Consider the following 25451-nt stretch of genomic DNA (forward strand, 5'->3'; position numbering starts at 1 on the left):
CATGGGAACATGGAAGGATCTCACCTTGTTTGGTCAATGCCTTCCAGTGGTATTAACTTTGAGGATGTGCATTTTATTTAAACCCAAAGGGTTCTTATCAACTCCTGTTTTATACATCACTAACAGACATCACACCAACCCTGTGGGCACAGAGTGGCGCTGGAAAATGGACCCTGCAGAGGAAATCCTGCAGGACGCCCTGGAAAAGCACCAGAACATGATACGGCAGTTCAGAGGTGAGTGTTTGAGGAGGTTCTGGGTTGGACTTTAAGTATAACTCTGTTTGGACTTCATTAAAAGGCTCTCTCCCTATGGTTTACACACAGTGTCCGTCATCATGCACACTTTGCGTCCTTGCAGTCTTCAGTTTACTGCTCACGACCTCTTGTAACCTTGAGTGTAATGAAGCAGAGTGAAGATTAAAATGCGGTTGTTATGCCCGCTGTTTCGTCGCACCATTGCTATAGTACCTCATAAATCACTTTTCAACTATGTTCCCAACACACACACACACACACAAATGCAGTTTATTTTCCCCATCTGGCACTTCCACTCTTCACTTACATTTTTTCTGTCTGTTTGCTTGGTGCTTTACAGTTGTTGCTATACTGAGATCATAGATGCCTATTTTGACCTTTTTTGATAAGAAATGACAAGAAATATAAATGCTTCATTGGGTTTTTGAGCTCGACCTTTACTACTTTTGCTACCAGCGTTTCAAAAGTTCTTCTCTGGCAGCTCCCAGTTTGGCTGAAAGCAGCTGGTGTTTGGCCGAGTATAATCTGAACAGATTTTCAATAAGAGGTGGAGAGTAGTTTTTATATTTATATGAGAGCAAACATGATCTAATTTGTTTTGGATTTAAAGGTTTAAAAAACCTTCACCACCAAGGAAAATCCCCATTGAAACTCTCTAAATGTATTGAAAGACAAATTCTTAGTTTAAAATCTGCAACATATAATTGATAAATGCTTTTTATTTTGAGCTTTAAGCATCCATGATTATTTGTGTGTGCTGTTCAGAACATTATAACCTGACTATATCATCATGCAGGCTTCCAGCAATAGTCTCCTTGTTGTCCTTTCCATTTTTTATGTAAAGTGAAGCACAAAATTAGTCATACCCTGTTAGATTTGTATAGAAAATAAAGTTCATATAACCAAGAATAAGCTATCTGATCAGAAAAGAGACAGGCATCTGTCAAAAGATAATAAACTATTAGAGGAAAACAAAATCTAATAATTCATTGAGTTAAATTCACGTTATATATTGTTTATACCCCTCTCAGTAATCAGCGAAAATGTTATCAACATTTTGAAGGCCTCCTTGCCATGACCCTAATCTTTAACAGGTCACTCCACAAATTCAATACCAGATTAAAGTTGGGGCTCTGGATGGGTTACTCCAGCAGTCCAAATTATAATCTATTCTATTCTATTCTATTCTGTCAGATACAAGCTGTCATGTGGCCCAACTGTTTGAAAATGTTGATTTATAGCTCTACCTGTAACTCCTCGGTTTATCACTTAGTCATTGACTAAGTTGAGCTCTTTGACCTTCAACAGTACGGTCTCCTCACCGCCTGACATCTTTTCTTCCAGGTGTCCCTGGAGTGAAACCTGAGCGGTATGAGGAGGGTTTGTCCGTCAAGCACTGTGCCCTGTCCTTGGTGGGCGAGCCAATCATGTATCCGGAAATCAACACATTTCTTCGCCTCCTTCACTCTAATAGGATCTCTAGTTTCCTGGTCACAAATGCACAATTCCCAGAGGAAATCAGGTGGGTAACATAAATATACTCAATGTGTTGGTAAGGGTATTTCTTATTTCTATGTTTGACTATTATAAAGAAGTGAAGCACTGATCAAAAGTCTTGAATCATCCCTTGTTTCTTTAAATTTTCTTCTAAGAAGCCAAACATTCCTGTAATCTGAGAAGGATTTTTAAGGCTTTCTTAAAGTTTCTTTAACATTGTTTTCTATTTTAGTTTCTAAACGTAAAGAAATAACTATTGGTTTAGCTAGTCATAACAGAGACTCAGCAGAGAACAAGTTTCATAACAGACAAAAAGCTTTGAAATAGTCTGCATGGCAGCGATACATAAATAAGCTAGAGGTGTTAAAAAGTTTTTAGTTTGAGTGGCTGGAACAGCTTCCAAGGTGCATGGAGAAGACAGAGAAGATAGTAGGGAGGAGAACAGGTAGTTGGGGCCAGACACAGGCAGCCTAGCAGAAAGCTGTCCCCTTCACACTTTCAGAACATTTGCAGATTTTGAAATTAATTAACATGCTTGAAGAACTTTTTTCACCTCACAAACTCCTTTCTGATCCAAAACATGATGCGGATATATATTTAGGAAGTATATAATGTGCTCCTCACAAAATACAACATGAAGTACAAGTCTGATTTTTGATGGAGCTGGACATTTGTCTTAGAAAACCTTCTGTGCTCAAACATTTCAGAGGTTCTCAGAATGTGAAGCAACAGACATTCTGAGGCGTTCAGATGGATTATTGCAATGCTCTGCATCTTTAAACCTCCAGGTTTAAGGTTGTCGAGACATACCACACCCGCCAGCGGCTCACTTATCACAGACTTATCCTTCAAGGTGAAGGCAAGGATACCAGTCAGCAGCAGCTGAGCTACCAGGATGAAGATGAGCTGTTTCTGTCTCTTTAAGAAGGCGGAAATATTCACCTTTTTACTGTCATCCTTGTCTAAGTGTATTGAATCTATATAATATTTGAGGTTGACTTTCAGAAATGGGGAACTAAATATCTAGAACATTTTCATGGTATTCAAGTTTTTAGAGCTGCACTTTATATATTCAAGTGTCCAGTTAATTATTTGACCCCCTAAAGCCTTGAAAAGTATCTTCAGCCGAACGTCCTCCTCATACGTTCTTCTTGTTTTTCCAGGAACCTGGTGCCAGTCACTCAGTTGTACGTCAGTGTGGATGCCAGCACCAAGGATAGTCTGAAGAAGATTGACCGGCCACTTTTCAAGGACTTCTGGCCTCGATTCCTCGACAGCCTCAGGGCTTTGGGAGAGAAGGTAAGTTCTGCTTATTTGGTTTAAACCAGTGGTTCTCAAACGTTTCTGTTGGGCCCATCTTTGAATAACTTTATTTTATTGTGTCAGTCCCAAATGAGTCAGAGTCCTCCAACATTCACATTAGCTCCATGCGTGCATGAGTCTGTCCACTGTAAAAATATTTGCCACAAATTCATAATGAACTTTATTATTTTCTATTCTAATCCAGACACAGGAACCTTTTGTGTTTCTGTAACAGAAAAATGCAAAAGATGGGTTTTCACATATTTCCTCTTCTAAGTAATGTGTGGTTTGCAATAATTCCCATTTGTTGAAGGTTAAGGGTCATAATTAGTTGATATGAATCTTAAAGTTAACTGCAGTGCTTTCGTGATGAAGCTGTTTATTAATTTAGTTTTTTAGATAAAGAAAATTGCAAACATTCAATCTTTGATGCTCCTCTGAATTTATGCCTGTTTGGCATTTAGAGTATTTATACATTTTATTTAAGGAGCTTTAAGAGGCTGAAAGGCTGCCTTAGTCAATGAACAGCGCTAACGTGTAAAAAAATTTGGTAATTTCTTGAATTATATCTACAGTTTTTATACCGTTTGGCACTTTTTAGATATTTGTCTGCCTTCAGTTTTCCATCCTTTTGAAGATAATATACCAGAATAAAATTCATATTTTGTGCGATGAGGAACTGGCATCTTTATACTGAGCAGGAATGGGCTGTTTACGAACATTTACTAACATATAGAGATGCTTGAAAAGCATAAAATTGTACCTTGTAAATGCTTGTAAATAACTTGAATCTTTGTCTGGAGAAGGTGACAGAGTGAAAAGTTCCCCTGTGCTAGCTGCAGTTAGAAGCCAAATTAAAATGCAGAAAAATATTCGTCCTACATTCCTTTTTCTCACTGTTTCTTCTGATTGATTTTCCCCATTTATCTTAACTCACACAAACAATATTTCAGTGTTTCTTGGGGCATTTTTCTTGTATTGATGAAAGTTAGTTTCCACTGTGTCAAATAACAGAAATCTTTTTTATGATCAGAATATAAAGCACTTCTACATTTTAATAAACAGACCCTCTCTGTATGGTTTAGCTCTAAAAAGAAGCTTGTTTTTGCTTTTGTGTGCATTGAGTTCAGAATCTCTTCATATATTAGCCTTGACTAAGTCTATTTAATTATGTACCTTTAGTAATTTGATTGTACTGAATGATTAGATTATCATCTGCTAAACAATGCTGTTTTTGAGGCTATAATTACAGGCAGATCTAATTCTCATATGGAAATCACTTGCATTAATATTTTAAATGGGTTTCCATGTTATTATCTCACTGTAATCGCTTACTGTCATTTCTGGGCACGTATTAATCCAGTTTCTCAAAGTGGAATTTTAGTGTTAAGTGTGAATTTCAGAAATTTCCTCCTGCTTTCAGACTTAATTGTAAATGCAAGTTATCAAAATTATAAATGCTAAGAATCACTCCTATCCACGCTCTTATTGTTTTTACTGTATTACTACATAAAACTTGACACAAGAGGTAAGTACAGGGGTTCTTGTTAAAGAACAGGACTTAATTGATTCTTAATAAATCAAGCAATCCAAAGTTCAAATGCCTTTTAAAGGTAACAGAATGATGGGATTAATTCACCAAAGGCCTCCTCACTTACTGTTGTAATTAATTTAGATCATAGACTGAAACAATTAAATAATAGAACAATAATATAAAATGTTTTTATTAGCACAAATTGCTTCCAGCGTTTACTCAGAGTTGGTGCTGGAACCTGGAAGGATCAGTTGGTGCATATTGTCTCTAGTTCAAAATCTAAAATACTGATTAAACATAAACTGGATAATTATGCATAAACAGAGATTCTTTACACCGTTGTGAAACTTTCACTTTATTAAAAACTGAATGGGACTAAATTAGGAAAATCTAGAATTTCCCAACTGAGGCACAAAAAGGATTATTTTAATCTATTTTATTCTACTCTAAAACCCTGCATTTGTGTAGCATCTCATCTTGTGAGTGAGATGCATTGTTATATCAGTGAGTTATAATTATTTGCTTGGATTATCTAACCATTCATTGTTAGGAGCAGTGACTAGGTAGGAGCAGTCTATTACTTGATGTAATTAGCCGAAGCTAATTTAATCCATCTGCAGAAAGAAGACTGTGGCATGTGGATTATATTTGAGTCATTTATGCAAAATGTGGTGAATTGTAATCAGCTTCTGTACCTGTTAAAATTAATGCAACCATAATTCAGCAGACAATGTGAAATAAGAAAAGCAGGAAAACCAAAACAACTATAAAGAAATGTGCTCATTTGGGAATAATGTAATAACGCGAGTAGATTAATCTTGTTTCAACTTCCACAAACAAATATCCAATAATAATTCATCTAAAGCCCACATTTTTCTTTTTTTTCATTTTGCTCCATCGTTCCCTCTACTTCTCCCTCTCTGCTTCGTGTTTGACAGCCTGTCTGCTTTACTCCACCTGGCCTCCTGCCATTGATTTGGGAATCGTCAGAGTTGTGCCTCCATGTCAGATTTGGATTCGAGGCAGCTTGAAATATCTCACCTCCCTGCTGCTACTGGCCAATTATCCTGTTCTCTACTGGGCGGAAAGTACTTAATATTACAGATAACCTTCCAGTGCAAAGTAGAAACTGGAAGGAAATGAAGGGAAAGTTGCAGTCTTTCCTCCCATTGTGGTTTATATCGGTGGGTAACAAAGACGTGAGCAGAGACCACTGAGAGGCATCAGCGATTTATTTTCCTTTGGATTAACCATTTCTATGAAAATGTATTCTCACCATCATGTGTCCATCGTCTTATATTCATCTTTTTTTGCTTATTATCCTCTCCATCATGTTATCACGTATGCGCTACCTGCTACTTATGGTTTGAAGTCAGTGCGTGGACTTTTCATCTCCTTTATTTATTACGTTTAAAACAAATCACCAGACCATTCTTCTCCTTGGTGATTGTACAGCAGAGCTTACCTGAGTGATATCCTGGATTTTTGATGTTTGTATTTACTAGTATGTAACTGAATAATTTTGTACAATTTATGAGTAATAACTGCTGCATCTTGCAAAACTGCAAACGTTCAAATCAAATATTTTAAGTTCAGTATAAACACTACAGTGCAAGTCTTGAGTCATTTCTTCTTTCTCTATAGTTTGCTTCTAGATCTCTTCATCAATAAATCTATTCTATCAGACTATGAAGGTTTTACTTTGGATTATTTCTGCTTATTCCAGTCCAGTCCTTGTCAATTTTCAGACTTATGTTGTTTTTTTTATTTTTTATTTACACCCCCAAAAATTCTTAAACTCAAGGATGAACCATTGTTGATATGCAGGACAAATGTGCAAATACAGATTTTAAATAGGATCCATAGGAACTTTACTAGAATCTATAGCAAATAGACAGAATAGCACAGCTTCATTGGCAGAAGTAGTATTTTAAAACCAACTAGATGATTTCTAAAGCTTCTAGATGAAAACGCGCCATGCTTAGACGCTCATCTGAAGGATCCTGATTCCTTTGCTAGGACCTTCAGATGCTGCTCATCTGTTTTAAATGCTGGTTTTTAAGCACTTGTCCTCCACTTGCTCATTTTCTCAGATTAAACACACACTAAACAATAGGTTGTAATTTTAACAACCCTTTATATCCCCATCCAGAGACAGAGGACAGTTTACAGACTGACGCTGGTGAAAGCCTGGAATGTGGAGGAGCTGCAGGCCTACTCGGAGCTCATCGCTCTGGGACAACCCGACTTTATCGAGGTTAAGGTAAGCCTTAGAAATATCGTTTTATTCTTACACTTTTCTCCAGCATTTCTAATTATGTATGCTTAGCTTTGATGGTTATTTGCATTAAACAAACAACTGAAGCCAGAAGGGCTTGTTCACACTGACAGGGACAGTTTGATTGATTCGGAGCGTATTCAATACAGTTTGATCTAACAAAGTGTAGGAGATGTAAGACAGTGTTAATGTAACCTTGGGGAATGAGGTACGCACATGAATTAATTTAAAAGCAAGTACTTTGATTGAAAACTTATTTAGAATTATCTTAAATTATTACCTTTCTGGATTATGAAACAAGCTGAACGTATGCATTCATCTTAAAAATGTGGTTTTAATCAGTGTTGCTACACTTTTATCTGATTTGAAATCTTTATTTACTGAAGTCGGATGTAAAGTGGATCTTTTCGTGGGAAAACTGACATTATCAGACCCAGAGTGAAATACAAGAACGTGCACATTTGTAATTTTTTGACAGTTCTCTAAAAGAAAATTATTTCCAGGTAGAAAATGTGACATTTTAGTTATCACTATATCATGTAGCATTTTATTGTTCAGTTACACTGGTTACAGTGTACAGTGTGGAAGATGCTCCGTCTTCTCCACTTTATCTAAATCCCTGCACTAACCTTTGCCATTAATTAGCATTGTATTTCAGGTTTAATTTATCACAAAACAAAATGCAACAATTTACCGACAAAAAAAAAAGCTAATTAAACTAAAAATAGTACATGTAAAATAAATATTTTATCTATCCTTTATGTAAGATAAAAATTAAACCACATAAAAATATTTGTTTAATTCATTTTCAACTCTTTACTGTGAGGCTTTAGAAAGAAAATAACTCCTTCTTTGTCTTTGCTTCAGTTTATTGCCTACGAAACAACTGAATTTCCACGTTCGTGCTCCAACTCACCGATCTATAGTTCTGCAGGTTCAGATGGGGGAATCTGGGATGCCATCCGAAAATATTACAATAAAAATAAAACGTTTTTTTGGAGCATTTAATTGTGGCAAGTCATTTGAGGAGTGGGGTGTGTACCCTGCTGAGCTTATTGTGGCCAGTCGGCAAACATTGTAATAATACAGCCAGAAGTGTCACCTGGTGATAGTTTGATCATGGTTGTCATGGCAACAAACGAGCACCCAGATTGGGTTTGTTATTCAGAAAATCAAGGTTTGATCTCAGCCAAAATACAAGAATAATCAGAAGAAAAGGTTTGTTCTGTTTTTCTGCGAGGAGATGGACCTTTATTATAAGAAACAAGCAACTTGGGGTGAGTTTAGTTGCACCCAAAGAATGAATGCTTTGCTGTCTGAAGTTCAGTGTGTTGAACTGTCTTCTTTTTAAAAAGAACATTGATCATTCTGGTCATTTATAATTCATTTCTTAGACCAATAGTCCCTCGTCGAGCCAAGATCTTCCACTTTAACCAGAGTGGAGATTCAGTTGTACCTCATTTTAAGAGGTGATTTTGGAGAGCTCATCCCTTCGTTCATGAATACAAGCGTCAAGGAACGCTTCAAACACTGCTCACCGATTCATGCACCCTTCATTCTCAACCAACTGGCTATAAAATGCAAAAGAACAAATCAAAGTCTTCCCAGAGCCAAAATTAGTATTCATAAAACAGCTGTTCCCCCACAGAGCGCAACACAAGAATAACTTCCCACATTCTCTAATTTAGAGCACATTTGGGCCACCTGACAATAGAGTTTCATTGCTTGATATTCTCCTCAGGGTGGTGATTTTCATTAACCCCACAGGATGCTGGTGAATTGAACCAAAAGCAGAAAATGATATGTAAGATTTATAGAGCAACGTGCAGCGATGCCAGTGATTTACAATGTGAGGTTTGCACACTTACAAAGCAATGAATTGTCTCAATGTTTCAGTCCAATTAAAATTTCACGTGGAAAGACTGAATGGAATAATAAAAACAACAAAGTCAGGGCTTGTGTTGTAACAGGAAGCAAGAAGCTTTGTTTAATATTTGAAAAGATGCTTCTCTTTCTGTTAAGCTGTACTTTTGGCTGTTTTCAAGCCTGTCTGGCCTGCCAGCATGGTGCCAGCATAAAGCTACAAGATCAAACTGTTATCTTTGTTTTCCTCGAGTGTGTTCTCATCGAGGAACTGGCTGCGATATGCAGAGCAGTTAGGAGGATTAATTGCAGGGCTGTTATTACATCAGTTTACTCTAGGCTGTGTTGCCCTAGCAGACAAGACTTTGTTCTTATAAGGACCTTTTGATGTCTCCAGTCAGATATGCATCTCTTGCTACATGAGCTTTCTACATCAGTGTGGAAGTTTCCACCAGTTGGAACGAAACGTTTTGCTGCCTCATGTGGGGTAATTTGTTGAAATGAGGCTATATTGCTGTATCAGTCCTGAATATGAACTTGCATCATAACACACATGTTGTGTGATGAAATATTGCTGCTCATTAGAGTGTTAATAGTATTTTTTAAGGTCCATTGTTTTACCAGCAGGTTCACGTCAATAAAAACCTCAAATTACCTACCCTCACAAACGACTTGTTTTTCTCACATTTGGAGAACATTTTGGTTTCATTAACTGAAAGATTTCACATATTTCTTTCACTTCCAACTAACCTCAGTTTTTTTCAGTTAAAGAAAATCCACTTTTCATGTCAAAGTTTTTACATCTTAATAAAAATAATTTGGTCCTCACCAGTCTTAAAAACCAGTGAAACAACATAAAAGGAGCAGCAGCACATGTAAATGAAACGGCAGTATTATTTAACAGAAACTAGGCCAAAATAAAATGAAGTTGTGAAAGACTAACTAGATCCGTATTCTTTCAGCAGGAATTGGGATAACGGGTCAAACAGACTCCCAATCAAATGCATTGATTATCATACGGATCATCAGCAGATAGGAGCACCAGTGTTAAATCAGAAGTTATGATGGTATTAAAAACGTCTGGAGCTTCCAGGTGTAGTAACCTACGTTAAGGAAGAAAGTCATGAGCTGTCTTGGAGCGACTGTGACTCGTTGGGTAGAAATCGGCATGTTGTGGCTTCAGTTCCAGCTTCTTCCTACCTCATATTGATGTGCCCCTGGGTAACGTTATTACCCCTAAGCCTTTTGTTTTTACCGCTTTTGAGTGTCTTTCGCTCGATATTGTACCAAACGTAGAAGTTCGTGGAAAATAGCTGATGAGAATTTTAATCTGTAACTAAATTGTCTCCTGCACACGAAAGACGACTTTCTGCACGTCTAAATTTTCATTAATTTCGTGTCAGAATATGCTGGATTATTTTGCTACAGTTACATCAGCAAGTCTTTCTTTTTTCTGTCTGTGCAACATCTCGTATGGTCATAATCAGGTGCGTTTTATTAATCCTTTTGGTTCTGTTTTTGCCTACTTTTCATTCCAGATTGCAGTTTGTTGTAAATCTATTTTGGTACCATCAGGGCGTAGTCTCAGTTTATGTGAACTTGTTGCTGTGTTTTATTGACACTTGAGGAATGAACAAGTTATCCACGATGTTGTTTTTTTGTTCTGTGCAGTAGGTGTATTGATCTACAACAAATTGACATTTAATTGTATTGAATTCAGTGCAGTGCTGACGAGAATGCTGGGAGCAGTCGGGTGGACACATTATCAGCTTTGTAAAAGTGGTCAATTGACCTCATACAGGAATCTTAAAAGGCGTATAAAAGTAAGACTGAAGGGCTTACACAGTTCTACATGTGACTGTTTACTCAGTCTGTCATACCTGCTTGTGTTTTGAGTTCTTGAGTTTGTGTTTTGTTATTTTACCTGGTCTAGTCCTTTGTTTTCCGTCTCCCTGCACCCCAAGCCCACACCTGTTCTGTGTTTTCCCCTGATTGTCTGGTCACGTGGGATATTGGTTCCCCCTGCGGTCCAGTTTTGTATTTAAGCCCGTTTGTTTGCTTTGTTCCCCGGCTGGTTCCCTATGTGTTGTTTGTGTGCACGCCTGGTACCCTGTCCGTGTCCAGCCATGAGTAATAAAGTGTCGTCTTACCTGCAAACTTCGAGCCTCAGGAGTTCTTCCCCGCATATTGGTCCAACAGAAACCCACATTATGACACAGTCACAATTTACATCTATGGTTTGTCAGCTCATCTCCCTGTTTTAATAAAGATGTTCGCTTAACTTTTATTTATTTTGCTCTGCCCTTCACCTCAGAATATTTGGAAAAGTATCAATAGCAATGTGAGAATAATTTCAGCTTTCTTTGCCTCGCTGGCAGGATAAATCTTCATTGTAATCGTTTTCATCACTTAATTATCTTCTCCTTCTCTCGCTTATCTTTCTGACCCTTTCCTTACTCTACTCCTGCCTACGAGCTCTATATTGTCCGTTAGCGAAGAGATAAAAACCCTTTGCCGCCTGAGCTGCAGGCAGGCGATCGACTTCATCATGGGCCCAGTAATTGGTGCATCCCGCATTGGACTGGTGACAGTGTGACAGAGCTGCTCAATCACATAATTGACTCTAAAATTAGCTGTCACTGCTGACTGATGGAAGACTGCTGCTGCAGGACAACGGTCTTCTTAGAAGTGTTTCTGTACATCAGATAACGGGGACTTTTACTTGTTCTTTTTATACATTATATAAAATACTATATGATCATAGTATTTGAATAAACACATAGTAAACAGCAGAGGTGCAATTATGAAAACACACTTTAAGAATTTAAATCTGTATTATTTTCAGAAGCAAGTATTGATACACCCATAACTGTTCCACTTTTGTTTGTGTTGTGATCCCAAACTTTAATGTTTTTCTTCGTCATTTTATGCAATAATTCAACATTAAGTAGTGCATAATTCTGTGGAAGGAAAAGGATACGTGGCTTTCTCTCCAACTGATGAGATACTTTTTAAAACCACCTCTGCTGCAGTTGCATGCTACACATCTCTACCAGAACATTTAGAGACTCAATAGCTCAACCTCTGTCAGATTATTATCTGTGAACACCTAGTTTTGAGACTTGCCACTGATTCTCATTTGGTTTATATATGGACTTTGACTGGGCCATTCTCACACATCAACCTGAACCACTTTAGCTCTGTGTGCACGTTTAGAGTCGTCGTCGGCCTGAAAGCAGAACCTTTCCTGCAACCTGGGCCCTTTGCGACTTCTAACAGGTTTATTTCCAGGATTGACCTTTATTAAACTCCATTTATCTTCCCATCAGCTTCTGTTTCCTTACTGATGAAAACATCACCACAGCATGATGCTGCCACCACCAGTTTTCACTGTAGGGATTTTTGTGTTTAGGTTGATGACCAATAGTAAGGTAGAAAATGAGGGAGTTAAAAGAAATGTTGATATAATTAAATGGTAACCAGTTGACAGTCAGTCATTTTCTACCGCTTATTCCACAGCGGGTCGTGGGGGAGCTGGTGCCTATCTCCAGCAGTCTATGGGCAAGAGGCGGGGTACACCCTGGACAGGTCGCCAGTCCATCGCAGGGCAACACACAAACAACCAAGCACACACTCATTCATACACCTAAGGGCAATTTAGATTGATCAATTAACCTAACAGGCATGTCTTTGGACTGTGGGAGGAAGCCGGAGTACCTGGTGAGAACCCATGCATGCACGGGGAGAACATGCAAACCCCATGCAGAAAGACCCCCGGACGGGAATTGAACCCAGGACCTTCTTGCTGCAAGGCAACAGTGCTACCAACTGCGTCACCGTGCAGCCCTGGTAACCAGTTGTATTGGTTGCAATTCTAACATTTCTAAAGGTTGGTGTTACTGTTTTAAAATGACAACTACAAAGGTTACTCTGAGATTTTAAAAACTCCATATTTTTTGATTGTCCTTTGTACAGTGCTCAGTGAAACTGAGATATTTTAATTTTGGACTTTAGAATGGAGCAAGGAAGATTTGTTTGTCACTACACACCACTGGAAATAACACAAAGGGCAAATACTTTTATATGTTCGTTTGTTGTATTTGGTATTTCAATCAATCCTGTCATTTCAGATTCATCATGCTGTACATCAGAGTTTAGATCTGTAAACAGAATAAATTGCGTGGGTGTGTGCTTTTCACATTTACCTGTGGCACGACTTTTGTTATCACCACATCAGTTAACTTAACATCCCATTTGATACACTGCATTCTGCCTGCTTAATTTGCAATCCACTGTTCACTGTTGTCTGATGTGGGATTTACCATCTCAGCTGAGAACTGGATCCATTTCCCTGTCACTGATCCCTCCCCTGCTGGAAGAAATGGATTAGAAGTGGGGAGAGAGTGAGAAGATTCAGCCAACACTGTAAATGTGGCAGAGATAAATTTGGTGCAACATACACAGGTGTGTGTGACAGTGTTCGGCAATCAATATTTACGATTTCTATTAAAGGCGGAAGGAATAGATTATTGGAACAGGGAAGGGCTCTCATTCTTTTGCTTCGTCGCTTCTACACATGTCCCTGGTTGATACAAAACATGAATTCCTTCGGTACATCTGAAAAGTAATTTTCAATCTCTGTTGTTGCTCTCTCCTCCTGACTCTGCTACTCCATGTGATTTATACAAAGTCCTGGAAAGATTATCTTTATTCAGAGGACCTCCAGGCATGGCCGATAACTCCAAGGTCTTTCATCAAGTCTGTTCAGTGCTTTCGCCTTTTCCCTCTAGCCACCCCTGTACGGTCTCTTAAAAAGATTCAACCCCTTAATGATGCAGTGCACATTGTTAGTTTTTCTATTCTTTGTGCAGTGGATGCTCAAGCAGCCCTTGAGTCTCAGACACCCACGTTTTCATGCCTAGATAGGGTAAAATAGAGCTATATAAAGATTTTATTTTGAACTAGTGGATAATGAAATCACTTGTACAGGTTTCTATTGTGCTTGCTGCACTGTGCCACAGTTGGTAGCACTGTTGCTTTGCAGCAAGAAGGTCCTTCGTTCAGATCCCAGCCAGGGGTCTTTCTGCATGAGATGTGTGTAGATAACACATTCAAAGACCACTCTAAACAAATACGTTTTTATTCTTGATTTAAAGTTACTTAGGGTTTTGGTGCTTTTACAGTTTTCTGGGAGTTTATTCCAGATTAGTGGAGCATAAGAACTAAAAGCTGCTTTTCCATGTTTGGTTCTGGTTCTGGTTCTGCAGACTAGATTTGAGCCAGAAGACCTGAGAGGTCTGGGTGGTTGATACACTGACAACAAGTCTGTAATGTATTTTGGTGCTAAGCCATTCAGTGATTTATAGACTAACAGAAGTATTTTAAAGTCTATTCTCTGAGCTACAGGGAACCAGTGTTGGGACTTTAGAACCGGGGTGATGTGCTCCACTTTCTTAGTTCTAGTGAGGACGCTGACAGCAGCGTTCTGGATCAACTGCAGCTGTCTGATCCACTTTTTAGACAGACCTGTGAAGACACCGTTGCAGTAATCAATTCTACTAAAGATGAACGCATGAATTAGTCGCATATCAAATGGCTGGAATGTTTCAAAACTGTCAGAAAAATCAAGAAATTGGAGACTGGAAAACTGGGAACTTTTTTTAATCACCATTTTTTATTATTTATTATTATGATTGTTTATTATAGTTTTTTCTTTTCCGTATAAAAAAAAGAAGACCCTGTGGTTATAAAGGAATCAAATACATAGTGTATTTAAACCACGCATTTGAATAAAATGAAAATTTCTATAAAATAATCCAGATCATCAAGTCTTCCTCCCATTATGTTTTAAGTTTGGATGAGATGGTCTAGTTCAGATTTAGTATTTGATTGTAAAGCCACGAAATCAACCTTCTATGGGTCAGGATAGTTTCTAAGAATGTAGTCTCTGGCAGAGAAACTGAGTCTGAAAAATGGGATTGAATAAAACGTCTGGCTTGCAAATATCTAAAGAAGTGGGATTCTGATAGACCGCATTTGTTGCTAAGTTGTTCTCTAGAAACCGTAGATGGTTTAAAGAAATAATTAAATGCAATGGGGCTTGGAAGGGAAAAGTCATGAAGTTTAAAATAGTTACTAAACTGGCCCCAAGTGTTTCATTACAAGGTTTAAAATGGAGGTAAACGAGGAGAGTGAAAGTGGGGAACAGAGCATAGCTGGTCTAGATATATTATTGTTGCTGGATACTTCCATAGTCACCCAGTCAGGGCAGTCCCTCAGTGTGGTAAAATTACCGGGGCACTAAACATCTAAGGTTAGATGCCCAATAATTACAACCAAAACTGTGGAGGGCAAGGTCCCCCTCCCCTATAGGTTTTTAAAGATGAATCTTATTAAGCCTTGGGCGTTTGCCCTGCCAGATGTAAGGAGAAAACATCGAGTCCAGTTCATTAGAAAAACACACTGGGAATAAAAACAGGTAATGCCTGAAAAAGGTATAAACATTTGGCCAGTGTAGTCATTTTATTTAAATTCCTACATCCTACCAGAGATATAGACAAAGGTGTCTATTATGTAAGGAATCACTTCACTTGATTGTAATCAAATTCTCTTTGTATAGGTTTTTATGTTTTTTTTGTCTCTGTGATACCCAAATATGTGAATTTTTGTCTTTCAACACTAACAGGCAGATTAGTGAAATCTTATTTATTTGCTCTGCTACTTAAAGGGGAAAACTCACTCTTGGTAAGGTTCAGTGTACACTTGGAAAGCTGACCAGCTGAAGCCAGTGAAGTTACTGGCTTGAAATAAAAAGTAAAATATCTGCATAAAGCGACACCTTATGTTCCATGTTATTTCTCCAAATACCAGATGGCTCCTTGCTGCTACGCAGGAAACTGGTGAATTTTAAAATGAAAAAAGTGTAGGCACCCTGTAATACTTTGTAAGAAAAATTGTATATTTAGTATTATTTGTAATTTTTTATGAATTTTATTCCCCTACACATAGTTTCAAAGGCTTTTGTTTTAGCCACCTTCACATCATTCCAGTGGTTTAATCTCTGACCTTTTCTTCTAGTCTTCAGAATGTTGTAGACACAATAAAATGTTTTATTCTATTTCTTTACCCTGAAAAACCTTTTCTTTAGGTTGATTGTTGCAGTGTTAAATAATAATTGCCCCGGCATGCAGAGTTGGATGTAATTAGCCAGAAATCATAAAAAATAATCAGGAACAGAAAATATATGCAAGATGTCCTGCCTTTGAATTAGATCCATCATCAAGCAGGTCCAATGTTTGAATCTTCATACTGATTTATGTTCAATTTAGGATGTTTATTTTTTTTTTCCTGATTTCATATTTACTAGTTTTTTCTAATTTTACCTCATCTGGATCTCATGTGTTAGACGTCTTTTTTTGTTCTTGTCTGACCGTGTCCTTGTCTCTGTCCAGGGTGTGACGTACTGCGGGGAGAGCTCTGCCAGCAGCCTGACCATGGCGAACGTTCCCTGGCATCAGGAGGTGGTCGCCTTCGTCCGGCAGCTGGCTGACATGCTGCCTCACTATGAGATCGCCTGTGAGCATGAGCACTCGAACTGTTTGCTCATTGCACACACTAAGGTAAGACCTCAGCTGCTGACCCGAGATGAGAACCCTAAGGAAACAAAACGGGGGATTTAGATTCAGTTGTAACAATCTGCGTGAAGTAATAATATGTATCCTTTGTGTTCAACAAAATGGTTTTAAAAACACATTTTGGGTGTTTAATTTATGAAGCCAACATAATCGCAATGATTTTTTATTAATTTCATTTAAACAGCTCCTGTATGTATGACTTCATGAAACGGGACGCTCTCCTAATCATGTTCTCATTTTGACTTTGCTGCGCTGTTCTCCACCATCCCATTCTGCAAGGAGTGATAGTTGTTTGGTAAACTGTCTCTCTGCTCTGCAGACACAAAAAGAAAACCACTCGGTTTTATTTTTCAAAGCATTTGTAAAGATTTATTTTTAACCATGTTCCACAAGTTAAACTTTCTCCTTTGCCCACTCATAAGAGTTCTATCATAAAACCATTTATGTGAAATATTACCAATGCTTGGTGCTCAGGTGCAGCAATGGATGTTGTTTCTCAGATCTCAGAGAAATTTATATAATAAGCAAGAGTCATGTACTCAGCCCAGAACAAAATCCCCCTTCAAGACATGATAGAGCCAGCTTTTATATAAGGATGTGGGCTCAGCAGCCTCTCATTTCCCATTTCTGTAGCCTGAATTTCATCTCCTTCACCCAATTCATCTGAGGGGGCTTCAGCCCTTCACACCTCTGTGCTCTTTTAGATGCCTAAGCACTTTGCTCTCAAAACCTTTTCATTTATTTTATATCTTGACTTATAGGGCAGATAAAGATTTGGATATGACACAAAACTACTTAATTTTATAGTTTTGTTAAACATCCCTTGGAGAGAAAATATTGTAAATTAAATATTGTAAAAGTTTTTAAGACAGAATATTGGACAATATATTCCCAAAACTGCTTAAGTTAGAAGTTCTGGTGCGAGCTGTCCAGGTCTCAGCACACGTTTGCATACAAAGAAGAAAAGTGGTGGTAGAAATTCACCATAGCTGTGCTAATTGGTCCATAATGGTCAGAAAAAGGATGTGGGAATAAGCTGATAGTAAATTATCGTTGACAGCTAAACAAAGGTGGATAACCTCTAAAGAGGAGTAGTTATGGACTGGTTGTTTGAAAGAAATTAATATTGATTTATGAGTCACTGGGCAGAGAGATGATGCTGAACATTAGTTTGTAGGTCTGCAGGTAGCTCACATTTATTCCATATGTTCATACTGGAGGCCATGTTAATGTTTCACACAGGAGTAAGTAAGGACTTATCTGATTTCCTTACAAACTGGCTCAACATCAGGGTCCCAGTTCAGCAACTAAAGTTGCAAATATGAGGCATGAAAATTGGCTGGCAGAAAATATGCATCGTTAGCTGAGCTCAGTTCAAGCTGCAGTGAGGATGAAAAAACACCCCTCAGTTACTCAGGCGAAGCAGATTGCACGTTTGTCCACTGGTTTGCAGGGAAATCATTAAAATGTGTCAATGAAAGTTCTGCTCCCTTCAGGTTTGGGCCCATCCGAAGCAATAACTGATGTTGCAGGGATATCTGTTTCATTGAATATGTAGATACTCTGTTTATATGCTGATACACCCGTACCACTGAGGGGGTACATATGCACAGCAGCAAATGGGTTTAGGTATTGTTTTGCAGACATGCAAAAAAAAAAGACATTTAAGGAACAGAATTTGAGCTCATTTATTCAAAACCTGAAAGTACCATTTATCCACAAGGGAATACAAAGTGCTTCACAGCACTTCAAATGAAAGACAGAAAGAAAATGACAAAGCATAAAAGCATTGCAAAAAAGCAAACTTAAAATACAGATACTAACATCATAAAAGAAGCAAATGTTTCAAACAGTTCATTAGTTCTTTGAACAGAAGCTGCAGCAAATAAAAATGTTTTCAGTCCAGATTTAAAGCAACCAACCATTTCTGCACATCTCAGGTTTTCAGGGAGTTTGAGGAACATAGAAATTAAAAGCTGCCTCGCTTTGTTGAGTTCTGGTCCTGAGAGCACTCAGTAAGCAGGTCTCTGAAGACCTGAGGGGTCTACATGGTGCTTGCTTAACGAGCGACTCAGAAATGTATTTCGCCCCACGATCATTTAGTGCTTTATAGACCAACAGCAGAACATGTATTGTCTGTCAAACAGGAAGCCACTGCAGTGATTTAAGAACTGATATGATCCACTTTCCTTCGGTTGGTCAGGACTCAGGCATTTAACTGAAAGGAACACCGACCCAGAAATTGTTATCTCCAACAATCATTCAGCCTGAGATCGAAATCGGACAGCCCGCATCACATTTTTGTATCTCTTTTGTTATAATCCTTATTATCCAAAACTGGATTTGGCTGGTCAGACCTCAAAGGAAACTGAATCTGGATCCACCTTAAAAAAAAAGACTGATTGGTGCGTTGTGACGGTTACATATAATCAAGGTCTGGGGTGCCAATCAGGTCTCTCTCCTGACATATAAGATTATTGTGAAATAATGTTTTTTCCCTTGAAACACATAAACCTCACAAAGGTTGGAAGCTGCTGATACCCTAAACATTAATTAAATAAACCAAAAAAAAGAGTTTGTTTCACAAGCTTCAAAGGTATTGATACACAAAATAACGCCCTTTCAATGATAATAAAAAGAAATCAAGTTCACGTTTTGAAACCCAAACAACCTGTGCACACTGGCACAACAAACTGTGGTCGATGGCACATAAAGTACAGCCTGGAACAGCAACAACAAAGACAAACAGGTGGTTGGGCCCATGGTACCGATGCTGGTAAGGCACTGCACGCCACCTTAACCCCCAGAGAAGACTTCCTGCTTGAGAGCTAGGTGTGTGTCCTTTTCAAACCTGACAGTGGGGCATTCCCACCGGAAACCCTTGGCTGGCCCCCTCCCATGCCGGTGGACGTTACACAAAACAGAATTGGGGTTTGTCGTTGAGTTTATTTGTGCGCATTATTCAACAGGAAGTACTCAGGCTGTCACAACGTCCCTTGTATAAAAGCTCTCCATGTGTCTTTATATAAACTACAACTTGTGACCTCTTCTGTCATTAATAATCCAACAGACTTTGAAGTTTTTGTCTTAGTGTTAAACAAGGTTGTTTTTTGCACATAAATGATAGAAAAATGCCTACATCCAATGCACAAAAACAGCATAAAGCACAAACTACTGTGAAGTTAATGATAGCTGAGATAACATTAAAGTTCAAACTGCATTACATTCTCATTTTCTTTGGTGTGTGTGTTTTCACAGTTTCCTTGTTGAAAGCAAGTTGCAATGTGTTGCTGAGACGTTATGATCATTAGATTCAGTTGACACACTTCAAGGCATTTCTGTTTGGATCTCCCGTCTCTCATCCCTCATTTTACTGACTGCCAGCCCCATTCTTCATCTTTTGCACCCTTTCTGCGGTTCTCTTTTTTTCTCTGTATTTTTTTTCTCACTTTGTCCAAGAGAGGAAGCAACAGTGAGCATAAAAACCATCCGTCCATCCATTATCTTTCACTTTTTCCAGGGTCAGATCGCGGTGGCAACAGCTTGAGTAAGGAGGCCCAGACATCTCTTTCCACAGCAACCTCTACTGGCTCTTCTGGGAGATCTTCAAGGTGTTCCCAGGCCGGCCAAGAGACATAGTCCCTCCAGCATGTCCTGGGTCTTCCCCGGGGTCTCACCTCAGTTGGCCATGGCTGGAAAATACCTGGAGGTTGTCCAGGGGACATCCTTACCAGATGCTCGAACCACCTCAACTGGCTCCTCTCGATGCGGAGGAGCAGCGGCTCTATTTTAAGTCCCTCCCGAATAGCCGAACTTCTCACCCTATCTCTGAGGGAGAGCGCTGCTAACTTGCTGTGAAAACTTATCTGACCGCCTGTAGAAACGATCTCATTCTTTCGGTGACTACCCTAACGTCATGACCATGAGTGAAAATAGAAATGTAGAAAGACCGATAAACAGAGCTTCGCCTTACGACTTGTCTTCCTCTTCACCACAACAAACCGGCACAGGGTCCACAATACTGCAGACGTCACAACAATTTGTCCGTCAATCTCATGCTCCATTCTTCCAGCACTCGTGTACAAGACCTCGAGATACTTAAACTCTTCCACTTAAGGCTGCACCTCATCTCCCACCTGGAGAGAGCATACAAACTGCCCAGATCTATTTGAAAAGGAACATTGTGCTTGCGCTGTGTGGGTGTGGCTTCACCGGCTTCTCGGCCATGGAGTTCACCTGGGGGGTGGGGATTTGTGGCGTTTGGGTTCGGGGGGATGTGTTCGATATCGGTGTCCTTGTTGGGGGTGGCCCTGTGGGGAGGTTCTTGTTGGGGTTCACTGGGGGTGGGACACTCATGGGGTTGGGATCGCGGCTCGTTGGGGGGTCGGGACTGCTCCGTCCTGGGGCGGCTCCGGTTGGCTGGTTGCTTTGGGCCATGTGGACCCCTCTTTTGTACATAGCCACCTCTCCGGAGGTGGATGGGGGTTGTTGGGGACTGGGTTCGGGGCGGGGGGGGCGGGAGCCGGGCGGGGTCACCCAGGTCTGGGCAGTACTGGCGCTATCTGCCTGCCTCTGCCCCAGGAGGGTAGGGGACCACCTCCTGGGTCCGGGGGCTGGTTGCCCCTAGGGGGTACTGGCGTCTGGACCTGGGAGTATAGAGTATGCATGGGGAGGGTGAGTGAGTGTATGACGTCCATTGTTGTTTATCCTTACGTTGGGTCTGAGTGATTTTATGTGTATGCATGAAGGTGGGAGTGGGTGATTGTGCCTGTTTTTTTTTTTGGTTTTTTTTTGCGACAGGTTGGGTCTTGATCTGCTCCCTCTCCTGGATCAGCTTCCTCCCCGCCACACCGCCTGCCGGTGGTTGAAGTCTCTGCCCGCTGGTATACTTGTGGTTCTCGGTGTCCGGGGCCGGTTGCTTTGGTGTCTGCTGGCTCACTCCTGGTGGCTGCTTGCCGGGGCCTGGCCCCCTGGGCTCTGTCGGGCCTCTGCTTAGGGGGTGGTGTGTCCCGGGGTCTTGGGCCTCTGGGTCCATGGCTGGATCTGCTCGGGCGTGGACGGCAGCCGGCGGGGCCTGTGGGCTCGTCGCTGCGGCTCCTTGGGGCTTCTGCACTGTCGCTGCTGGGTGGTTCCCCTGGGACTCTCCACTGCTCTTCTTTGGAGGGGTTGCGGTAGTCCTGGCGGTGGTTCTCCTGGGGTTCCTGTGCTTTGGGGGTTCTTTAGATGTTTGTGGCTCGGATCTCCACAGTGTCCCTCCAGGGACCATGGGGCAGGCCTGTGGGTCCTCACACTCGCTATTGCATATTTTTGTGGAGAAACCTTGTAGACAAAAGCGCGTCCACACCCATACTCACAGGTGTTAAGCTTCAGGTGTTGACAGATACACAGATGTTCTATTTTATGCTGCACCTCTCACTAAGTACATTTTACATTCATAATTACCGTGTACTATTTTGTTAAAAAAAAAAAAAACAGCTGCAGGTATAGAAGCAAGCAGGTTGTAATCTTGTATTCTCTTCATCCTTCTTTCTCTCCTCCACTCTTTCGTCCTTTTCTCCTCTTTTTCCCCCATCTCTCTCTTTTTTGAGCTTCTTTTTTCCTTTTCATTTCAGTCTCCGTGTCCGTAACAATTGAAATATTCCCAAAGAAGTTTCTAATAAAGTTTATTTTATAAATATCAAGCAGAGCTTTAAAGCATTAGCTGTGATGCTCTGCTTGTGAAAGTAAATCTGTTGGGCAATTTCTTGGCACTCAGACAGCAATTCTGAGCGCTACTCTGCCGGACAGGACACGGTATAAAGAAAAAAAGAAAAGGAACATTGACTTCACCGAGGCGGATTTTTGTTCCAAACTTTTGTGTGACACATTTTACCTTCCTTCATACACAAAACACATCAAGAAACCCCTCGGAGATCCAGGCAACATTCTCCCTGAGTTCCTCCTGACTCAGTGTACATGTCAGTGATAAGTCACCTCGTCTTGTCCGTCCATCCATTCATCCATAGCTGTATTTTAAGCCCTAACTGGATAGATATGGAGCTTTGACTTCGAAAACATTTGTAGGAACCCTGTTACTATCAGCGAGACACTATTAGTTAAACAGCATGCAGTCTTGTTCTCTTCACAGACACCACAGCTTTACTTTATTCTTCATAGACAGAAAATATTACCCAGGATGGCGGCTGAATAAATATCATCCTTTCTCATTACCAGGAACGTTCATTCCCAACAGGCGTTACTTCTCAAACCTCATTAACAATGTAGCAGCCAGGGTTTTTTCTGTAATGTCAAGCACAAACTATCAACACATATAGTCGATGCTCCCTCAGTGAGGCATCTTCAGCAGGAAGGTCATCTGCAGTGCAAATAAGTGTTAGTCCATGCATTCATGCTGGATCTTTTTAATTGCTTTTGTTAAAACAAACATCAAATACTGTGATGTGTTTTCCCCTGCAGTATTGCCAGTCAGAGTTGTTCTTTAGTTAAAGAGGTAAACCAAGTGTCCTCCTGCGGGTCTGGCAAAGCAGCCACGAGCCGAGCCTGAAGGTACCTTTTTAAATTCAAAAAGCTGAGCCTTAACAGCACCGCAGTCATCTTCAGAGCCAATTTAGCACCATTTTACCTCCATTTAGAGCTTACCAAGAAGGTTCAGTCTGTACCTATGATTCAGGTTCACTGAGCATGACCTGTTTTAAAGATCAAACTGTGCTGTACAGTTTGCCCTGCTGGATAGCAAACAGAACTGTTCACATTTAGCTATTTTACAGCCTGACTTTCAATCGACTCTACTTTTCTGTCACTAGACAGATTCCTTTGCAGAAGTTTTCCTGCCACTTAAACATTTCCATTTTTTGTGGCGTTACACTTTAAACCTTCGTGGTTTGTGACGTGTTTGAAAACAACTTGTAGAACCCAGTTCAGGTAGACAGCTGTGTCTAAGTAGGTTTGCAGTTCTACCACACTCCATCCATTTTTTAAAAGGACAGAGCTCTGTGAGATGTTCAAAGCTACTCCAGCTTCAGATTTCTCCACAGCTCTCTCCCTGACCTTTCTGCTGTGTTCTTCGGTCCTAATGATCACTGAGGAGTCCACAGAACAGCGGGGTCTACCGAGGCTAAACTGGAAACCGATGAACTCTATTCACTAACTTTTGAATCTGTTGCTTGCGTTGGATTTTATTTAGGGGACTCGGAGTAAAGGAGGCTTAATACAACTATCTGCCACACCCTTCAGCTTTTATTGATAAAGTTTTTTAAAGCCATGTATCATCTGCCTTACACTTTACCATCATACACTACTTTGTTTTGGTCTATCACATGAAATCTCAATGAAATATGTTGAAGTGTGAGGTTGTAATGAGACAAAATGTGAATGAATGTTTCTGTGATGCTGATTTTAAGTGTTAAAAACAGCCTCACTCAGATACTTGTCTTTTAAGATGTTTAGTTATGTTAGTTTTCCATCTCTAATGGCTGTTTTTGCATCCTGCATTTTTTGATGTTCCTTCCAGTTCAAGGTGAATGGTGAATGGTGGACATGGATCAACTACGACCGCTTCCAGGAACTGGTCCAGGCTCACGACGACAGCGAAGGACAGCAGAGCTTCTCGGCTTTGGACTATGTTGCCAAGACCCCCAGCTGGGCTCTGTTCGGGGCAAATGAGCAAGGGTTCGACCCGGCCGACACGCGCTTTCAGCGACGCAACAAAACCAAAGATATCTCTGGATGCTAGTACTAAAGGTGAAATATTTTGGAGGGGGTGAATGAATTGAACGAGCTGCCGCGACTCAGTGAAAAATGCATAAATGCTGGGTTTTATTTTTATCTTTAGAGATTCTGTGAACCTTCTCCGTCTTACTTGTTGTATTTGGACCGTTAAATGTATTTGCACCACAACATGATGAACATTAAAACTACTAACCTTTGTCTCCATATTCACTCAATTTACGTTTGTTTCATCTTTTTCATGGATGTACATAAATAGTCTGTTCTGGTTTTAATCCTCATGTATTTAGAGTTGATTTCTCACCGTTAAACTGGATTTTTATTCATTTGGAGAAATGAATATTTTCTGGTCTCTCTTGCTTTTCCTTTCCACGTATTAGACCAACAATTGTGCTTCTAATTCGAGTGTGATCGTAACAGTTAAACACAATTCTTTTATTACACATTTCAGTTTTAAAGTTGCATCATTTTGGGATTCTTCAACTCGGGGTTTCTGTAAACCAAGCCAGGATCTTTCCAAACATTTAGCTACTGTCGGATGGGTTTTATGTGTCAGAGAATTGCTGTCAAACAGTTTTCGGCCCCTTAGGATGAAAATGTTAAAAATGTTCATGTTTGTTCGTCGTTTTAAAAAGGCTATAACCCCTAGATGTGAAATGTCATGAATGAACTGAAAATAAACACGTGACTTTCAGAGACGGGTAAAAACGATGTGATGGCTGATGTACACGGGTGAACAGAACTTTACTACATGAGCCTGAACCTCATTCATTTAGTTATTTTTAATATTATGTTTTTCTTGGGTGGAAACAATAACACAACATACACCTGCAAGGTTTTGAATTTTCAATAGTTCAAAATAAGAGTTTGGTGCATCAGTTGTACATTGAAAAAATGTTTGCGTATCTCTGAAAAGATAATAAAACAATATAAAGGGACTATCAATTTTGAACAAAAGATTTGATCTGTTCTTTTTTTAAAATATTTTAATAAAAATTGCATTTTTCTAATTATACATACCCTTCCCAATAATCAATGAAAACATCTTTATTGGTATTACAGCATTCAAACCCTTCCTATAATTGCTGACCAGCTTTTTGTGTGTTTCCACTGGTGTTTAGGGTGATTTATCTTTGGTGATGAGCTCCAAGTCTTTCACGTTGGAAGGCCTCCTTGCCATCATCCTACTCTTCAGCTCCTCCACAAGATTCTCTGTCAGATTTAAGTCAGGACTCTGGCTGGTCCGCTCCAGAACACTAATATTGCTTCTAATTGGAGGAAACATGTTGGTAGTGTTAAGATAAGTTTAAACCTAAATCTACCAGGGGTATGAATACATTTGGGCTTAATTGTAGCGGTTC

General features: G+C 39.8%; 1 protein-coding gene across 2 annotated transcripts in view; it reads left to right on the forward strand.

Annotated features, from left to right (window-relative positions):
* The window catches only part of tyw1 (tRNA-yW synthesizing protein 1 homolog (S. cerevisiae)), a 50289-nt gene extending 25990 nt beyond the window's left edge, over positions 1–24299 (forward strand). Inside the window, exons 11-17 of one of the 2 annotated variants that reach the window (XM_047392497.1) lie at positions 127–236; positions 1602–1779; positions 2918–3053; positions 6743–6853; positions 16183–16350; positions 16616–16660; positions 23876–24299. In XM_047392497.1, coding sequence (XP_047248453.1) covers positions 127–236; positions 1602–1779; positions 2918–3053; positions 6743–6853; positions 16183–16350; positions 16616–16660; positions 23876–24097 — 970 coding nt within the window. In that variant the 3' untranslated portion in view covers positions 24098–24299. The remainder of the gene's footprint in view (positions 1–126; positions 237–1601; positions 1780–2917; positions 3054–6742; positions 6854–16182; positions 16351–16615; positions 16661–23875) is intronic. The other variant, XM_047392498.1, reaches the window with a different exon arrangement.
* The last annotated feature ends 1152 nt before the right edge of the window (positions 24300–25451 follow it).

The sequence above is a fragment of the Girardinichthys multiradiatus genome, chromosome 18, assembly GCF_021462225.1.
Source record: "Girardinichthys multiradiatus isolate DD_20200921_A chromosome 18, DD_fGirMul_XY1, whole genome shotgun sequence".
NCBI lineage: Eukaryota > Metazoa > Chordata > Actinopteri > Cyprinodontiformes > Goodeidae > Girardinichthys > Girardinichthys multiradiatus.